The following is a 17,733-nucleotide window of genomic DNA, read 5'->3' on the forward strand; positions in this document are numbered from 1 at the left end:
TGAGGCAGCAGTGCTAACCACTGAGCCAACGTGCCACCCCGAAGAAGGGCAAGTAGTTTCAACAGACACTTCCTCCCTGATCTTAGTGACTTCCTGCTGTACGCTGATGCTAACTGGAAAGTTGATAAAAACCTGTTCTTTAGAACCAATATGTTGGATATTCCAGATAAGGAAGTGGGTCTTCTTTATGTTGCAAGTCTTGGGATCTGATCACAACAGGCACAGAGGGTAGGTTTGAGGACATTTATTTTTGGTTTCTTTACTGGCTAGGGCATACATGTAAGAGTCCATTACAATAGCCCTTACACTTCAAAAATAGTTAGTCTGCTATCAAGACCTGAGGGCTTGAAAGACACTTCACGCATAGATGGCATTTCCTCTTCTTCTGTATATAGTCAACTCCTGCAAAGGAAAATGTGCATTCGTCTTACAAGTGCAATTTTCAGAAGTCAATCTACAGCCGCATCTTTGCGCGGACAAACATTTCCTGAAGGGTGGTGAGAATATGCAGTGCTGAGTTCAGCATTGAGCTGGAGGCCAATCACGAGGGGAGGGCACTTCTTCTGCACACCCAACGACTCTGCGGCATGGAAGATTCTAGAAATAAAACCGCCAGCATCAGCCTGGGACACAGGCGTGAACAATCAAAAATGATAACATTTTGGAATGATGGGCTTTATCACAGCAGGATGCCCTCTGGAATTTAACCCTGATAAATGTGAGGTGATGCGTTTTAGAAGAAGGAACAAGACAAGGAAGTACTCAATGAATGGGAAGACACTAGGAAGCTCAGAGGAACAGAGGGAAGTTGGGGTTGATCCACAGATCCCTGAAGGTGGCAGGACAGGTTAACAGGATAGTTAAGAAGACAAATGGGACAATTGCCTTTACCGGTCTTGGCATGGATTATAAGAGTAGGGAGGTCATGTTAGAGCCGTGTAAAGCTTTGATTGGGCCACATCTGGAGTACTGTGTGCAGTTCTGGTCACCACACTATAGGAAGGATTGCCTGGAGGAGATTCACCACGATATTGCCTGCGATGGAGCATTTTAACTATGAAAAGAGACTGAATAAGGTTGGGTGTTTTCTTGAGAGCAGAGAAGGCTGAAGGGGACCTGATAGAGGTGTAGAAGATTATGAAGGGCATGGACAGGGTGAATTTAAAGCTGCTGTTCTCCTTCCAAGAGTAAACAGCGAGGGAGCCTAATTTTAAAGTGAAAGGCAGGAGGTTTGGATGGGAATTTGAGGAAAAGCTTTTTTTCTCCCAGAGGGTGATGGGGGTCTGGAATACACAGCCTAGTAGGGGAACTGAAGTGGGAAACTTTACAACCTTTAAAAAATACTTGGACGTGCAGTCGGAGTGTTATAACATCCAAGGCCGAGTGATGGAAAGTCCAGTTAATGGGAGATAAGACAGTGCAGACTTGATGGGCCAAAAGGGGCTCTTCTGTGCTGTATGACTCTACCACCAATTACCTGTTTGGGATGGGGCAGCTAGCCCTGGACAGAGATGAATCCAACTTGAGTTCCAAAGTTGCTCCCATCCCGAATATGGGAGAAAAAGGCATCTGGGTGACAGACCGTGCAGACACTCACTGCTCCATATCGACTGCTTGTGGAGTCATCACTGATGTTTTCAGAAAGAATCCCTCCGCATTCTAGTAAAACCCTTAAGAATGGAAAAGTTCAACATTTTTGTAGAGTACATCCCTACCTTAACCAGCGTATTAACATCACCTCATTAAACGCAGTGAAGGGAAAAAAAATTCGAACTTGCAACTTCCCATGTAAGCACAGAAAGTGTAACACGACCCCATCACCTCCTCCCTGCTCACTATCTCAGGGCGCAAACAGTCTTTCCTGGTGAAGCAGCACTTCACCTGTAGCTCCTCCAATCTTGTGTATTGCATTCGCTACATCCAATGTGGCCTATTCTGCACTGGAGAAACCAATGGCCGACTGGGGTGAGTGCTTTGCAGCACACCTTTGGTTCATGCGCAAGCGTGACCCTGATCTTCCCATAGTCGGTATTTTAAACACAGCATTCCGCTTGCATGCCCATGTGTCTGTCCTAGGCATGCTGCAGCCCTCCAGTGAAAACTGAAGGAGCAACATCTCATTTTCAGGCACTTACAACCTATTGAATTCAACACCTTCAGACTGTGAACCCACTCCCCTTCCTTCCCCTTCTTTTAGTTTTACTTGTTACATTGTTGGGCGGCACGGTGGCACAGTGGTTAGCACTGCTGCCTCACAGCGCCGGAGACCCGTGTTCAATTCCCGCCTCAGGCGACTGACTGTGTGGAGTTTGCACGTTCTCCCCGTGTCTGCGTGGGTTTCCTCCGGGTGCTCCGGTTTCCTCCCACAGTCCAAAGATGTGCAGGTCAGGTGAATTGGCCATGCTAAATTGCCCCTAGTGTTAGGTAAGGGGTAGATGTAGATGTAGGGGTATGGGTGGGTTACGCTTCGGCGGGGCGGTGTGGACTTGTTGGGCCGAAAGGCCTGTTTCCACACTGTAAGTAATCTAATCTAATCTAAATTCTCTGTCACCATGTCCTGTCTCCCCTCCCCCCACTCCAGTGCAAATCTCTGGTTTTTCTGGTCTGACAGTTAGACACACCCATTGTTCTACCATTCTCACATTCTGATCACTTAATCTGAACTATCAACATCTTTTCTCCCCCAGCACTCCATTCCTAACTATTTCAGAAATGCTGTTCCCCCCCCCCCGCTTCACATGTCAGGTCAGCTCTGATGAAAAGTCATCTGGACTCAAAATGTTAGCTTGCTTTCTCTCCAAGGATGCTGCCTGGCCCACTGTGATCTCCAGCAGTTTCTGATATCATTGCAAATGACACACACTGGTTCAACTCTTCTTGTATATTTCAAAACAGAACTCCAGTCAGACCTGTACCTTCCTTTCCAAGTATTCCTGGTTTATCACTCTGGAATTCTGAATGCTGGAGTCCTAAAAGTGAAACTTCATTGTAGCTGACCCATCTGAATGAGGAAAATGATTATTTCAATCAATATTTATCTTTTCTTTTGGGGAGCTATGCGACCCTTGCACTACGAGTGAATTTTCGGTGTACTGTACTGTGCTATAACAGACCTTCACTGCATTATGTGCACCATTTCAAAAATTGCACAAATGCACCAATTTAAATTAAAATCAAGCTGTCCGCAAAACACTGGTCAAAATTCTCTTTGGTATCTGATTTTGGATATGTTAAGCAATGAAGGGTAAAAATAAAATACTTGCAATAATCTCTGTTTTTGCTACTTTCATTTGTAGTGGTAAGTGAGTTGCAGTTTCCACAGTTTTGTGGGCCTCACAGCGCCAGAGACCCGGGTTCAATTCCCGCCTCAGGCGACTGACTGTGTGGAGTTTGCACGTTCTCCCAGTGTCTGCGTGGGTTTCCTCTGGGTGCTCCGGTTTCCTCCCACAGTCCAAAGATGTGCAGGTCAGGTGAATTGGCCATGCTAAATTGCCCGTAGTGTTAGGTAAGGGGTAGATGTAGGGGTATGGGTGGGTTGCGCTTCGGCAGGGCGGTGTGGACTTGTTGGGCCGAAGGGCCTGTTTCCACACTGTAAGTAATCTAATCTAAATCTAATCTAATCACATTTACCTGGTTGTTCGTCGGAGATCTACAGAAGGACGTGGAGAGTCAGCCATTTTTACACAGCTGGGCTCAATCTTCATAAACTCCTGGGCAGCCTCTTGGTGGAGAGTGAAGCAACAAGGGCCCACACAAGGACCCATCGCCACAAGAATATCTTTCACCTGGCATCCAAATTCAGTTGTCATTGTGGTCACTGTTGCCATGGCGACTCCTGCCAACGTTCCCTTCCAACCTGACAAGGGCAAGACAAGACCATTCTAGTTCATTCGAATAAACTGCATTGTTGCTGGGAGGATGGGGGGGGATAGATAAATGAGATAGATCAATGAGATAGATCAATGAGCTGTCACATGGAGAAATTTATTTTGGGAAGCTCCCTATACGTGGATTATTGTTGGAAACCATAATTAGAATTGGTGCTGCTAACTGTGAGGAACAAAGGTACAAATACAGTGAAAGTAGCTCTTCATCCAGCTACCTTAATCTGCTCCCATAGATTTTGTCTTCTTTTTACAATTGCACTTTTCCTTTCTTCTTGTCTCTAAAGGCTGGAGACGGGTGCATAAATGAGGAGGCCTCTGGCAGCAGAAGGGCCAGAATGAGCTGGACATGGCTCCATCCTGGCCAGGGGGTCTCCTGACGAGCTAGGAACAGGCTGACTCCAGCGACCCAGACTCTCAGGATTAGGCCGAGACTCCAGGTCCACAGCTAGGCCAGGGTGCCTGAGGGAGGAGAAAGGAATTTTTGGCATGGGATGTCCTGGTGTGGAGGACTCGTCCCCGTGTGGAGGACCCGTTCATCTCTGACGGCCAGGTATTCCAGTGGACTAGCTGGCAATCTCGTCCAGGAGTGACGGTCTCAGCCTGGCATGGCGGCGCTCCTTGGCGGAGTATTCTGGCCCAGTGTTCCAGAGGCCCAGCTTGGGGGTCTCACCCTGGCTGCATTTTCAAGGTATTCCATCATTCCATAATCGGCTTTCCCCGAGTCCGGGAGCCATTAACTAAACTGTGATGATCTCGGTCTCAAATTCACCCTTTAAAAATTATTATTGTATATGAGTTCTGTCATTGATGTACCCACCGTGGTGTGGTGACTTATAAAACTTCCAACTGTATTTTCCATGTGAAAATACACGTGACAATAAATTTCTATTCTATTCTATTCTTCTGCAAATAATTAACAAGGCAAATTATTAAGTAACAATTCAATACAAATGGAAGGTGGGTTTCATCCCAGTGGGAATTTATTTTCTGAGAGATGTCAGGATAGACATTAGATAGAGTGTGAAGAGAAGCTGCTAACTCATCACAGGGAATAGTACTCTATGGAGACCATGTCTGAGGTCAGAATTAACAAAGACATAGGTCAAGGGATGGATGTAGAATTTAAAATTTATCACTACCTGCATGTGCCACTCCACAAACATGTTGGACAGGATCAGCAAACAGCAGTGGGATGCAGTCTGCTCCTGGCGCTGCTAGAGTGACACCTTTCCGATTGGTCACAATGGCATCATAGTTTTCAGGTTCTGGCTTCCCAAGGCTCCAGACACCATTTCCATGGCTTACCTGTAACCAGGTGAGTAGGTGTGAAAGGTGACCAGAACAGCACAACCAAATGCTCACAGTGCAGTTACAACCACCTGGGGGCAGCAAACAATGCCTGCTGATTCACAGAACAAGTTATCGACAAGGGTCAAGGTTCAACGCTACAGGTACAACAGAAATGGGACAAACAGGTGAGTTTGAAGTGATAGAAATTACTTTCTGCCCTCACACCTGTGAGGGAAAGTGTTTGATTTGATTTATTGTTGTCACATATACCTAAGTACAGTGAAAAGTTTTGTTTTGTGTGCGACACAGGCAGATCATACCACACAAAGTGCCTTAGATTAATAGAACAAAGTGAGGAATACAATGTTATAGCTGCAGATAAGATCCACAATGTGCAAGATCAACATTAAATTAAAAGTTTGAGAGCTCCGTTCAGAAGTCCAGTAATAGCGGGGAAGAAGCTGTTCTTGAATCTGTGGTAAGTGTGTTTAAGCTTCTGCATCTTCTGTCCAATGGGAGAGGTTGGATGGGGTAATAACCGGGGTGGGAGGGGTTTTTGATGACGTTGCCTGCCTTCCTGAGACAGTGAGATGTGTAGATGGAGTCAATGGATGGAAGGTTGGCTTGTATGATGGACTGGACTGTGTTCATAACTCTCAGTAATTTCTCATGATTGTGGGCAGAGCAGTCACCATAGCAAGCTGGGATGCAGTCAGATAGAATGCTTTCTCTGGTGCGTCTATAAAAATTGATAACAGTCTTTTGGACATGCTGAATTTATTAGCCTTCTGAGGAAGTAGAGACACTGTTGTGCTTTCTTGACTGTGGCATCAATGTGGGTGGACCAGGACAGATTGTTTACTTGCCTCAATGGTGTTTAGGTTTGACATAATGCTGTTTGATCAGCCTAGGGTAGGATTTAGTTCATTGTTTGGTCAGCACTGGCACTCAAACATCTGCTTAACAGCGTGGGCTCTTTCCTTTAGGCTCTGAGCTCATGCAGATGCTGGAGATTAGAATCAGGATTAGAGTGGTGCTGGAAAAGCACAACAGGTCAGGCAGCATCCGAGGAGCAGGAAAATTGACAGTTCGGGCAAAAGCCCTTCAGCAGGAACCCATGTCAAAAAGCACCTGCTGTGCTTTTCCAGCACAACTCTAATCTTGATTCTGAGCTCAGGTCCCACTTGCACCCCAAATTGTGAATGAGCTTGGATTAGTCTGAGCAGACTGGTTGCACTCAGAACATCTCAGAGCTGCCTAACCGGCAGTGCTTATAACAGAACATTCAAAAAGAAGGACGCAAAACTTCTAGAAATAAGAGGAAAGGCGTACATTTATGTAGCACCTCTTCTGATCACCTGGCAGTCAATCTGGTACATTTTGAAGTGCATGTAATGTCAGAGACAAGGTGATTGGCAGACAGCCAACTCTAACAGTGATAAGGACCTTTTACCATTTTGTCATGCTGTTGACTAAGGGATAAAAGGTGGCCAGAACACTGGGGGTAGCTGCCCGACCACTTGTCTGAAACAGCCTCATGGACGGTCCTATACTTTCAGCTGAGATGGAGCCGCAGTATAAGGAGGGCACTCCCTCAGTGCCGGCGGTAAATCATTGTGCTCCAGGGGTGGGGGAAGTGTTAGTTAGCCTCAGGGTCGATCCCCCACTGAGCTGAAAAGCAGTGATCTGAAGGGAACTGAAAAGAAGTTTGTTTTCACTGGGTTCAACTAGCAAGAGGAGGCAGCTCCCTCATTGCCTGTTCCTGCCCTGACTCAGGGTGATGGGTCAAATCTGGATAGACACACTGGAGCCTCTAATTGGCACCCATGGCCTGCCTGAATTGCATGAGGAAGCCCAGGGATTTATTTTGCTTGATCCTCGGACTAATCTGTCCTCAGTGTTGTCTTTGTACACTAATTGAAGAGAGCCAGAATTGAGATGCTCTTAAATTAAGGCTTCCAATGTGTTTTAGGAATTATGGATTCCTGGAGAATCTGAATACAGAATCCTTACATTGCCAAAAGGCCCATAGAGTCCCTACTGACTCTCCAAAGAGCATCCCACATGAACCCAGCCCCTACTTTATCCCTGTAACTCTACACTTTCCATGGCTAATTTACTTAACCTACACATCCTTGAACCATGGGTGATTTAGCATGGCAAATTCACCTAAACTGCACATCTTTGGACTGTGGGAGGATACTGGAGCACCCAGAGCAAACCCATGCAGACACGGAGAGAATCTGCAAACTCCACACAGACAGTCATCCAAGGGTGGAATTGAACCTGGGTCTTTGGTGCTGTGAGGCAGCAGTACTAACCACTGAGAAATTGCGCCGTGGTATGGTCATTGTAAACTATCAATGCTACTTCAGTATCTGCAGACGATGCTAGTGTTTGGATGATAACTCCTTCCTGTGATACATCATTTCATCAAGGGTCACAAGAAGTCGGGATTCTGAGGTTGTGGTTTCTGAGCCTTAGGAACAAACATCAATGGTTCCCTTAAATCCTTCAAAAATGGTGCATGCAATCTGAGTGACCCATCTTTGAGGCCTGATTCTTGTGCCAATGAAGGCAGTGGGGAAAAGGGAGGATTTTAAAAACCCTTGAAGATTAAACACTTGTCTCCCCCACCCTACTGCTCCCTTTACCTCCCAGCTCCTCCCCCAATCCCACAGCTCTCTCCATGGTGGTCATGGCAATTTCCGAGAATGGGGTCAGAATTGGATGAAGTCTGAAAGCACTGGATTAAGTGCTACCCTATATGACTATGTGAATATTGACAGCCAGCACCAGACTCTGGAACTACAAGGGTGTGTGTAACAGCAAACACATTAAAAGTTATCTTCTGCCAAATCTTTACTTCCCTTAATTATAACTCGTCCCAAGTCCCATTCACCCACTGCGGAGCAACCTCAGCCCCGAGTCAGGCAGCATTTCAATTTTATCATTCTTACTCTTGTTTTCAATTCAAACATGTAATATGCAATGTTTACCAGGAGTTTCTTGATAATCAGTCTAAACTGAAACTCTAGGATAATGAATTGTTGGGATTGTATATTCTGACAGAGTTGGTAATCTGAAATAGCTCCACAGAGGTTGTATCCTGTCACCAAGTTATCCTTTATTTACCGGTGTGTGGCACATACACTGGTCTGGTTTCCTCAGAGCCAGCTCTCAAAGTGAGCAGAACCTTGACACTCCTTTTATATCGTCAGCCAAGGCTCCCCGATTGGAACAGGTTAACAGCCGCAATCAGGGAGCTCATATTCTATGAAGTCCACCTGACCAACTTCACTTCAGTCACTACAAATTCACTCCCAATGAAGCCAAAATTGGGGGCCATCATATTAAAACATTTCTCCTGGCAGCGGGCCGTGGAGGGGGTCGTTAGGGCCGACTGCCTGCCCCTCTTCCGGGGTTACGTTAGAGCCCGGGTGTCCTTGGAGAAGGAGCACGCGGTGTCCACCAACACCCTGGAGTCGTTCAGGGAGAGGTGGGCGCCGCAGGGAGTGGAGTGCATCATTTCCCCCTCCAACTCTATTTTGATTTAGTCCCTACCCTCCCCTTCACTGTTTTGCTCACACAGCATTGCCCTGTGGTTTGAAGGGCAGTGCTTGTCACTGGCCACTCGGGTGTCTTTCCTATCTTCCTGGTGGTGGAAATTGAATAAAGATTCGTGCACTTTGTGTCTTTTCAAAAAAAAAATAAAAAAAAAAAGGAAAAAAAAAATAAAACATTTCTCCTGGCAGCGGGCCGTGGAGGGGGTCGTTAGGGCCGACTGCCTGCCCCTCTTCCGGGGTTACGTTAGAGCCCGGGTGTCCTTGGAGAAGGAGCACGCGGTGTCCACCAACACCCTGGAGTCGTTCAGGGAGAGGTGGGCGCCGCAGGGAGTGGAGTGCATCATTTCCCCCTCCAACTCTATTTTGATTTAGTCCCTACCCTCCCCTTCACTGTTTTGCTCACACAGCATTGCCCTGTGGTTTGAAGGGCAGTGCTTGTCACTGGCCACTCGGGTGTTTTTCCTATCTTCCTGGTGGTGGAAATTGAATAAAGATTCGTACACTTTGTGTCTTTCACTGTGTCTCACACCTGCACACACACACCATGGGTGCTTAAAAAAAAAAGAAAAAAAAAGAAAAGAAAAAAAAAAGAAAAAAAAAAGAGAAAAAAAAAGAAAAAAAAACAAAAAAAAGAAAAAAAAAATTAAAACATTTCTCCTGGCAGCGGGCCGTGGAGGGGGTCGTTAGGGCCGACTGCCTGCCCCTCTTCCGGGGTTACGTTAGAGCCCGGGTGTCCTTGGAGAAGGAGCACGCGGTGTCCACCAACACCCTGGAGTCGTTCAGGGAGAGGTGGGCGCCGCAAGGAGTGGAGTGTATTATTTCCCCGTCCAACTCTATTTTGATTTAGTCCCTACCCTCCCCTTCACTGTTTTGCTCACACAGCATTGCCCTGTGGTTTGAAGGGCAGTGCTTGTCACTGGCCACTCGGGTGTTTTTCATATCTTCCTGGTGGTGGAAATTGAATAAAGATTTGTGCACTTTGTGTCCTTTCACTGTGTCTCACACCTGCACACACACACCATGGGTGCTCGGGAAAAAATAAGCACTACCGCAGTTAGGCGGTAGTGTGGGGGTTAAATTAGAAAAAAAAAAGAAAAAAAAGAAAAAAAAACCGGAGATTAGCCCGGGAAGAGAAAAAAAAAGAGGAAAAAAAAATTTAAAAAAATTAATACATTTCTCCTTTGGGCGCTGCAGGGAGTAGAGTGCATTATATCCCCCTCCAACTCTATTTTGATTTAGTCCCTACCCTCCCCTTCACTGTTTTTGATCACACAGCATTGCCCCTTGATGTGAAGGGCAGTGCTTGTCACTGGTCACTCGGGTGTTTTTTCCTATCTTCCTGGTGGTGGAAATTGAATAAAGATTCGTGCACTTTGTGTCTTTCACTGTGTCTCACACCTGCACACACACACACCATGGGGGCTGGGGAAAAATAAGCACTACCGCAGTTAGGCGGTAGTGTGGGGATTTAAAAAAATAAGAAAGCAAAAAAAACCAAAACATTTCTCCTCTTCCTCAAATATTATGGGAACATACTGTTCCCTGGCAACCACAGTAATGCAGAAAGCAGAAGTGTTACCTTTGCGAGGCAGAAGGTTTGAGGGTTAAATCCTGCACGGATGCTCAAACGTCGGATATTCTCTGTAACCACAGCTTTCGGGTCTCTGCGTTTCCGGCTACTGAAGAGGTTTAAGGAACTCAGACCTGGTAGGTAGGATATACCACCCGTTCTGGTCGTGAAGCCATGAAGAAATAAATCTATCAATCAAATTTTAAACGAGATTTAGAAACCAGATAAACACCTGAACTTAGTCATCATTTAAATCAAGGATATGGCAGGAATGGGGCTTTGCCTGTGACGTCAGCCTTCCAGAAAGTTGCTGCCCTCAGTCCAAGATGGAGACCATCGCGGCCATGATGTCAACACATGTGCATTCTGCCTCAATACCACCATTGAATGCAGGGTCTGTATCGGAGCTGATGGCTGAGAATATGGTAGATCAATGGTGGGTTGTCCTTGTCATTTCTTTTCGTGCCTACTCAGCCTGTCCTTCTTGACAGTCTGAAAGGAGAAAGAGCCAAAGGTCGTGGTGTAGGAAGCAGGAATGCCGATCTCTACTTAAACCATCTCGACATTATAATCAGGAGAAAAAGATTGGGGTGGGGCGGGGGGTGGATGTGAGATGGAGACTTACGTTTGAGCATACTCTCATCTCAGATAGTTGCTGCCTTCACAGCACCCCCCTCCTTCACCACTACCTCAGGGATGGGTACTCCCAGGATGAACAGTTTGGCAGGTTGGGGGCTTGTTCTGGGGGCACGGGGACCCAGGGGTGACCGTCTGCCCCACCATGTTGTGCCATGTCAGCCACAATTGAATGGTGAAGCAGTTTCAATGGGTCAAATGCCCTAATTCTGCTCCTATGTCTTATGGTCTTGCCCAGACAGACATGCCTTGCAAGGGAGGGGTAGCCATGAGAGAGAGTGCTGTGCTGATGTGATTGCCGTAGTTGAATAGCTATCGGTGCATGCAGCCCCAAGAAGTGTTGGTGTGAGGCTTGCAGCAGTGCCCCATGTGTGAGGACAAGGCATAACACAGGGATAACTGGTATGAGGTCTATCTGCTGGGAATTGTTAATGGGTAGTGGGGGGGGAATAGGTGATTCCAGCAATGTGGAAGGTCAGTGTTGGAACCGGTGACCTTTGGATGACATATTCATTTACTTTGTTCACTCCTGAGAGATCCAGGTCCTATTGCCCCTCCATTCCCGTCAGGACGAAGCTGTTTTTGACCATGAATCCAGGCGGGCTCCTCCTTCTCTGTGGACACAGGACATCTCTCTTTTCCAAATCTGCCTTGGGTGCAGTGTCAGAAAACCTTGCAGCCCACTCCTACAACTCCCAGCATCTGATCCAACCACAACTCCAACAGCAGATAAAGCTGAAGGTGGTGGGATTCAGCGTGGACATTGGCAGCTAGGTCTTATGACCTATTCGAAGTGCTCAATGGGGTGGACTCCCTCCTACACAACCTCAGACCCCTTGCTTATTCCAAACTCAAATGTGGCTTATGCAAAGTGATACAGTAGCCTCACTGCATTGTTGTAGCAGCCTCATTGCATTTTGTTAAAACCTGTCATTTACCACATGGAGAGGATCTCGATATATGGGGAACTCAGAACATAGGAGCAAGAAGATAGAATAGTACAGGACAGGAACAGCCCTTTTGGCCTACCATGATGTGCTGACCATGATGCCATTCTAAACTAATGCCATCTGCCCACATATGGTCCATATTCCTCTATTATCTTCCTGTTCATGTGTGTGTCTAAATGCCTCACTAGCATTGTTACAGCATCTGCTTCTACCACCTCCCTGGTACTGCATCCCCAGCATCTACCACTGTCTGTGTAAAAAAAAACCCTTGCACACCTCCTTTACACTTTCTCCCCCCCTCATCTTAAACCTCTGTCCCCCCAGTATTTGACATTTTCATCCTGGGAAAGAGACTAAGTATACACCCTATCCATGCCTCCCATAATTTTATATACCTCTACCAGGTTGCCCCTGAGCCCCCGATGCGTTAGCAAAAACAAAGTTCATCCAACCTCTCCTTATCGCTTTTACACTCTGATCCAAGCAGAATTATGGGAAACTTCTTCTGCACCCTCTCCAAAGCCTCCACATCCTTCCTTTGCACAGATCTGAAGAGGAGTCACTGGACCTGAAACAGTAACTCTGATTTCTCTCCAGATGCTGCCAGACCTGCTGAAATTTTCCAGCCATTTTGGTTTTGTGTTTCTGATTTCCAGCACCTGCAGATCTTTTGGTTTCTGTCTCTTCCAATCCAGTACTTGTTATCAATCTTGCTAAAGGAACTGCAGTGACATTCATGAAACCACTTTCTCCAGCTCCAGGCAAAAGAAGTGCAGGTTAGGTGGATTGGCTATGCTTAATTGCCCTGTAACATTCAGGGATGTGCAGGCTAGATAGGGAAATGCAGGGTCACAGGGATAGGGTAGCGGGGGCTGGGTCTCAGTGGAATGTTCTTCAGAGGGTCAGTGTAAATCCGATGGACCAAATGGCTTCTTTCCACACTGTAGGGACTCTATGATTCTGTGTGACAATCTAACATGGTTACGACAACATATTGGTGGTGATGTCCGAAAATGGCTGAATGACATTTTTATATTCAGTATCAAGATATTTACAAACATTTACCTGGGATCAGCAGAGATTTGAGAATGACAATCTCCCCCATAACCCCTTTGAGTTGCGCCAAGAACATCCGGATGTCCTTCCAAATGTCACTTCTCTGTTGGTTCAGGAGGACACATTCTTTTACTGGCGACTGTGGCGTTATTTCTCCTTCATTCCCTATTACAAGGGTCTCAAAAGTGAATTCATAAATTGCTGTAAAGAGTTGTTCGATATAGAGCTCAAGTGTGGCTTTCCTCCCTTTGGACGCTATCACCTGAATGTTGCTCAGGTTCTGTTTGTCTATCTTCTGTTTGATTGTGTACAATGTAGCAGCAAAACTGGCCTGGACCAACACCTCAAGGTTGCCTTTTGGCATTTCAACCTGCTCTGATAATTGAAGCAAATATGTCTGGAGGTCGTTGTTTGCAATGTCGGTGTTGCCCTGGCTGGACATCATGAACACATTTGGAGACTCTGTCAGATTGCACATGCTCATTACATCCACTGCACTGCACAGCCACTTCTGAACGTAATCATAGTGAACATCGGAAAAGTCAATGAGAACCACTTCGACCATCCTAACCCAAATACTCGCTCTATCGTGAATCACTTTTTTTTTAAGCTTGTAACTTCCACGACGGAGGGAGTCAACCTGAATGGGAAGAGTAATGGATTTTAAATTACAACACAGTGCTAATTCAAAACAAAAAATTCTAAAATACTGCCATAAGTGTTTCAGAAATGTTGTAAATCATTTTAATTTATAATATCCTCTACCTCTATAGAATGGTGTTAAACTCCCTTCAGGTTGCAAGGTTAATTTTAGTGCATTCTCAAATGTAATATTATCCTCCAATGTCAATCATATTTCATCTTCGACTGATTTGTTCAGAACCCTTAGGTTTAAAAAAATAATTGGCTGTGTTTCAACTTGCAAATCATGCACGGTTCAGAATGGTGAACACTAAAGGCAACACTTCCTGATCAATTCTAATTGTGCTAAGAATTACCAGAGTTTATGGGTCCGGCTCACACAGTTAAAAATCACACAACACCAAGTTATAGTCCAACAGGTTTATTTGGAAGCATTAGATTTTGGAGTGCTGCTGCAAGGCATGGTACATTGGCAAGACCAAGCAGACGCTACGGCAATGGATGAATAGACACTGTAGAACAAACAGACAGGAGGATTCCCTCCCAGTTGGGGAACACTTCAGCAGTCCAGGACTTGCGATCTCAGACCTTCGGGTGACCATCTCCAAGGTGGACTTTGGGACATGCAACAATGAAAGTGGCGATGCAGAGGCCGAGCGCCAAGTTGGGCATCCATGGGAATGGCCTCAACCAGGACCTTGGGTTCATGTCACACTACAGGTGACCCCACTGCACTATATACAGAGGAACCTTGATTATCTGAATACCAATATCCGAAAGTTGGATTATCCGAAGAGCTCCAGGTCCTGATGGAAACATTACATCAAAGACGTGTTTCCAACAGTGATTGTGTCTTTTGTTAACAGTGATCACAGAGGCTCTCGACTGACCTCTGTCTCCTCACACTTTCTACACAGGGGTGTACCCTAAACCCCCCTTCCCACATAACAGTGTCCTGGACAGCGTTGGAGAGATTAAAGGTGGAACCTGTCAAAAAGATGGAGTAAAACGTTGTGCGTGTGTGTGCGCGCTATTTGGAGACTTGCCCCACAAAGGCAGCAACAGTCTTGCTGGTGTACAGTCTGGCTGCCCTGGGACACACGTTGCAGAATCACATTTTACTTTGCTCAAAAACTGCATGAATCCATGTAGGAATCTGTAAATCCATTTTTTAGATTAGAATCAGTCTGACAATTGTGACAGTCTCACACAGGACAGCTCACACCTCCAATGCAATATCTGGGCCGACATGACACCAATTGTTAAAGTTCACTTGAGAATGTAACTTTTTAAAAAGGTTTTGCAATTTACGTAAGAAAGAACTGAAACCAATGCCATTGTTCTAAAAGATGACAGACTTAAACAATCCACATCTTTTTCAATAGATAATTTCAGTTACATCACACTAAAATTTTGCTATAAATTCCATGTCATTCAATCTTCTACTCCACAACCACCTGATAAATGAGCAGTGCTCCGAAAGCTAGTGCTTCCAAATAAACCTGTTGGACCACAACCTGGTGTTGTTTGATTTTTAACGCCCCTGGCCAACACTGGCACCTCCAAATCATGGGCTCACATTTGCTTGCTGGAAGCTCCATACCTTCACAGACAGGGATATGTCTTTCAGGCAAATGAAAGATATCCAGGGCATTTTGTTTTTGTGAATTAAACAAAAGCGCAGGGAGCAATGACCCTGGTGCATTCACCATGGCAAAACCTCAATCCATCAGATAGACTTGTGAACCAATCACACACAAAAGATTACTTGTTATCCTCATAAATTCAATATGCCTTGATGATAATAGTTTGTACTACTTACAAGTCATAAAGGTCTACAGCTCAGAAAAATGGTCTCCTACCCATCGAGTCTGCATTGGTCAAAATCAAGCACTAAATGATTCTAATGCCATTTCCCAGCAAATGGCCCATTGCCTTGGCATCACAAGTTTACATCTAATGTTATTAATGTTATTAGGGGTCCTGCCTCTCACTCTTACAGGCAGTCTGTTCCAAATTCCCAACACCCTCTGGGTGAAAACAGTTTGCCTCATATCTCCTCTAAACCTCCTTCCCCTCACTTTAAATCCATGTCCTGCTATGTCATTGATCCCTCCAACAAGGGGAAAAGTTTAGATAAGATTAGATTACTTAGTGTGGAAACAGCCCTTCGGCCCAACAAGTCCACACTGACCCGCTGAAGTACAACCCACCCAGACCCATCCCCTACATTTACCCCTTCATCTAACACTACGGGCAATTTAACTTGGCCGATTCACCCAACCTACACATCCCCGGACTGTGGGAGGAAACCAGAGCACCCGGAGGAAACCCACACAGACACGGGGAGAACGTGCAAACTCCACACAGTCTGATTCATTAGAAAGGCATTGCTTCTTCCTGTCTACCCTATTCTATGCCCCTCATTATTTTTATACATCTCAATCGTGTCCCCTCTCAATCTCCTCTGCTCTGAGGAAAACAACCCCAGTCAGTCCTAAACTCTCCAGCCCAGGCAACATCCTGGTAAATCTCCTTTGCACTCTCTCTAGTGCTATCACATCTCTCCAATAATGTGGGGATTCCAGAACTGCACACAATACTCTAGCTGTGGCTTAATCGATGTGTTATACTGTTCCAACGTAAACCTCCCTGCTGTTAAACCCTATGCCTCAGCTAATTAAGGCAAGTATCCTATTTGCCTTCTTCACCACTTCAGCCCAGTCCATCACAAAAACCAGCCTTCCTTCCATTGACTCCGTATACAATTCCTGCTGCCTCGGGAAAGCAGCCAAAAAAAAACAATCAAGAACCCCCCCCCGCCCCCCCCACTCCGGTTATACTCTCTCCCACCCTCTATTAGGCAGAAGATACACAAACTTTAGAACATGTACCAACAGATTCAAGAACAGCTTTTTCCCTACTTTTAGCAGCCTTATGTGTGGACCTCTCGCATATCAGAGTTAATCTTTCTCTGCAGCTGTAACACTATTCTGCATTCTGTCCTATTACCCTAATGTATTTGAGTTATGATTCATCTGCTCAACATGCAAAACAATACTTTTCAGTGTATCTCAGTACACATGACAGTAATTAATCAAATCGTTTTATCCACCCATCCCACTACCTTAAGGGACTGGTGGACATGTACACCAAGATCCCTGTGATCCTGATGCCTCCCAGGGTCCTACCATTCATCATGGTGTTTGTCCTGCCCAAGTGCATCACTTTACATTTACCTGGATTGAATTCTATTTGCATATCCTCCTATAATTTCGGTTACCCTACTTGTCACACAGATTGCATGCGGTCACATTTTTTACATCTTGCAACTCTATGCAAGTATCCTGGGGAATTCCACTCTTTACTCTGAGTCAGTGTAACATGCCCCAGTTGGACCAAGATCATATTCGATTTTCTGCTCTGCAGCATGGCAGAGTCGTTGGTAATACACCAGAGATTGGGATACAGTCCTGGTTGAACTGGTGTGAGTGATAGAGGGGGGGGGGGGGGGGGGTGCAAAAATACCGAAAGCGTTAGGATTTTGTTGTAAAAGGAATAAATGCATACCTTAACCAAGAGTAAAACTCCAATGGCCACTTCAGAGAGACGAAGATTTGTTCCTTTAACAAAACAAAAACTAACGGAATATATTCTCAGACATAAGACGTAAAGTTACAGTCTCAGTCTAACATTTCGTGAGCATTTAGGCAAGCTGAAGAGAAACTGAAAGAAGTGATTATATGCTGCTGTATTTTCACTTACAAGTGCTTTCCGGTCTGTTAAGGCTGCCTTGCACTGCTCACCACATCTGCAAGGCTCAGACTTCAAAACGCAGGCACTGAAAACTGTTGCTGTCCTGTCCACCCTTAAGTATGTATACAGAGGAGTCACCACTCAGTCCGGCTGAGCTACGTTCTCTCCCCTGTCATCCTCTCGATGATTGGCAGTAGAGTTCTCCAATAATTTAACCTGCTGGTTTGTGACAGACAGGCGAGTCATATCCACTAGAAGTGTCTGCCTGACTAATATTGCTGCGGTTAGCATAGAGCTCCATGCTAAGTTAACATGTTATGTGGAAGTTAAAAAAGGCTGCGCCCACTAGTGAGGCAGAAACCGATGGAGCTGACGTGAAA

The 17,733-nt window shown here is 45.6% G+C and overlaps 1 protein-coding gene across 3 annotated transcripts; it reads right to left on the reverse strand.

The window, feature by feature from the left end:
- Window positions 1-229: 229 nt before the first annotated feature.
- Window positions 230-17,496, reverse strand: lacc1 (laccase (multicopper oxidoreductase) domain containing 1). Of its 3 annotated transcripts, none has more exons than XM_072584645.1 (7): window positions 17,363-17,496; window positions 12,965-13,595; window positions 10,323-10,501; window positions 5,027-5,192; window positions 3,631-3,856; window positions 1,478-1,670; window positions 230-402 (listed from the first exon to the last, which is right to left on the reverse strand). In XM_072584645.1, the coding sequence occupies exons 2-6, from the start codon at window positions 13,518-13,520 to the stop codon at window positions 1,496-1,498; spliced, it is 1,302 nt and encodes a 433-aa protein (XP_072440746.1). In that variant the 5' UTR covers window positions 13,521-13,595; window positions 17,363-17,496; the 3' UTR covers window positions 230-402; window positions 1,478-1,495. The 3 variants fall into 3 exon arrangements, with proteins under 3 accessions (XP_072440746.1, XP_072440745.1, XP_072440748.1); XM_072584644.1 differs by having other exon boundaries at window positions 17,168-17,496; XM_072584647.1 differs by lacking the exon at window positions 230-402 and adding an exon at window positions 412-597 and having other exon boundaries at window positions 17,168-17,496.
- Between the last annotated feature and the right edge of the window lie 237 nt (window positions 17,497-17,733).

This window comes from Chiloscyllium punctatum, chromosome 15 (genome assembly GCF_047496795.1).
Source record: "Chiloscyllium punctatum isolate Juve2018m chromosome 15, sChiPun1.3, whole genome shotgun sequence".
Classification (NCBI taxonomy): domain Eukaryota; kingdom Metazoa; phylum Chordata; class Chondrichthyes; order Orectolobiformes; family Hemiscylliidae; genus Chiloscyllium; species Chiloscyllium punctatum.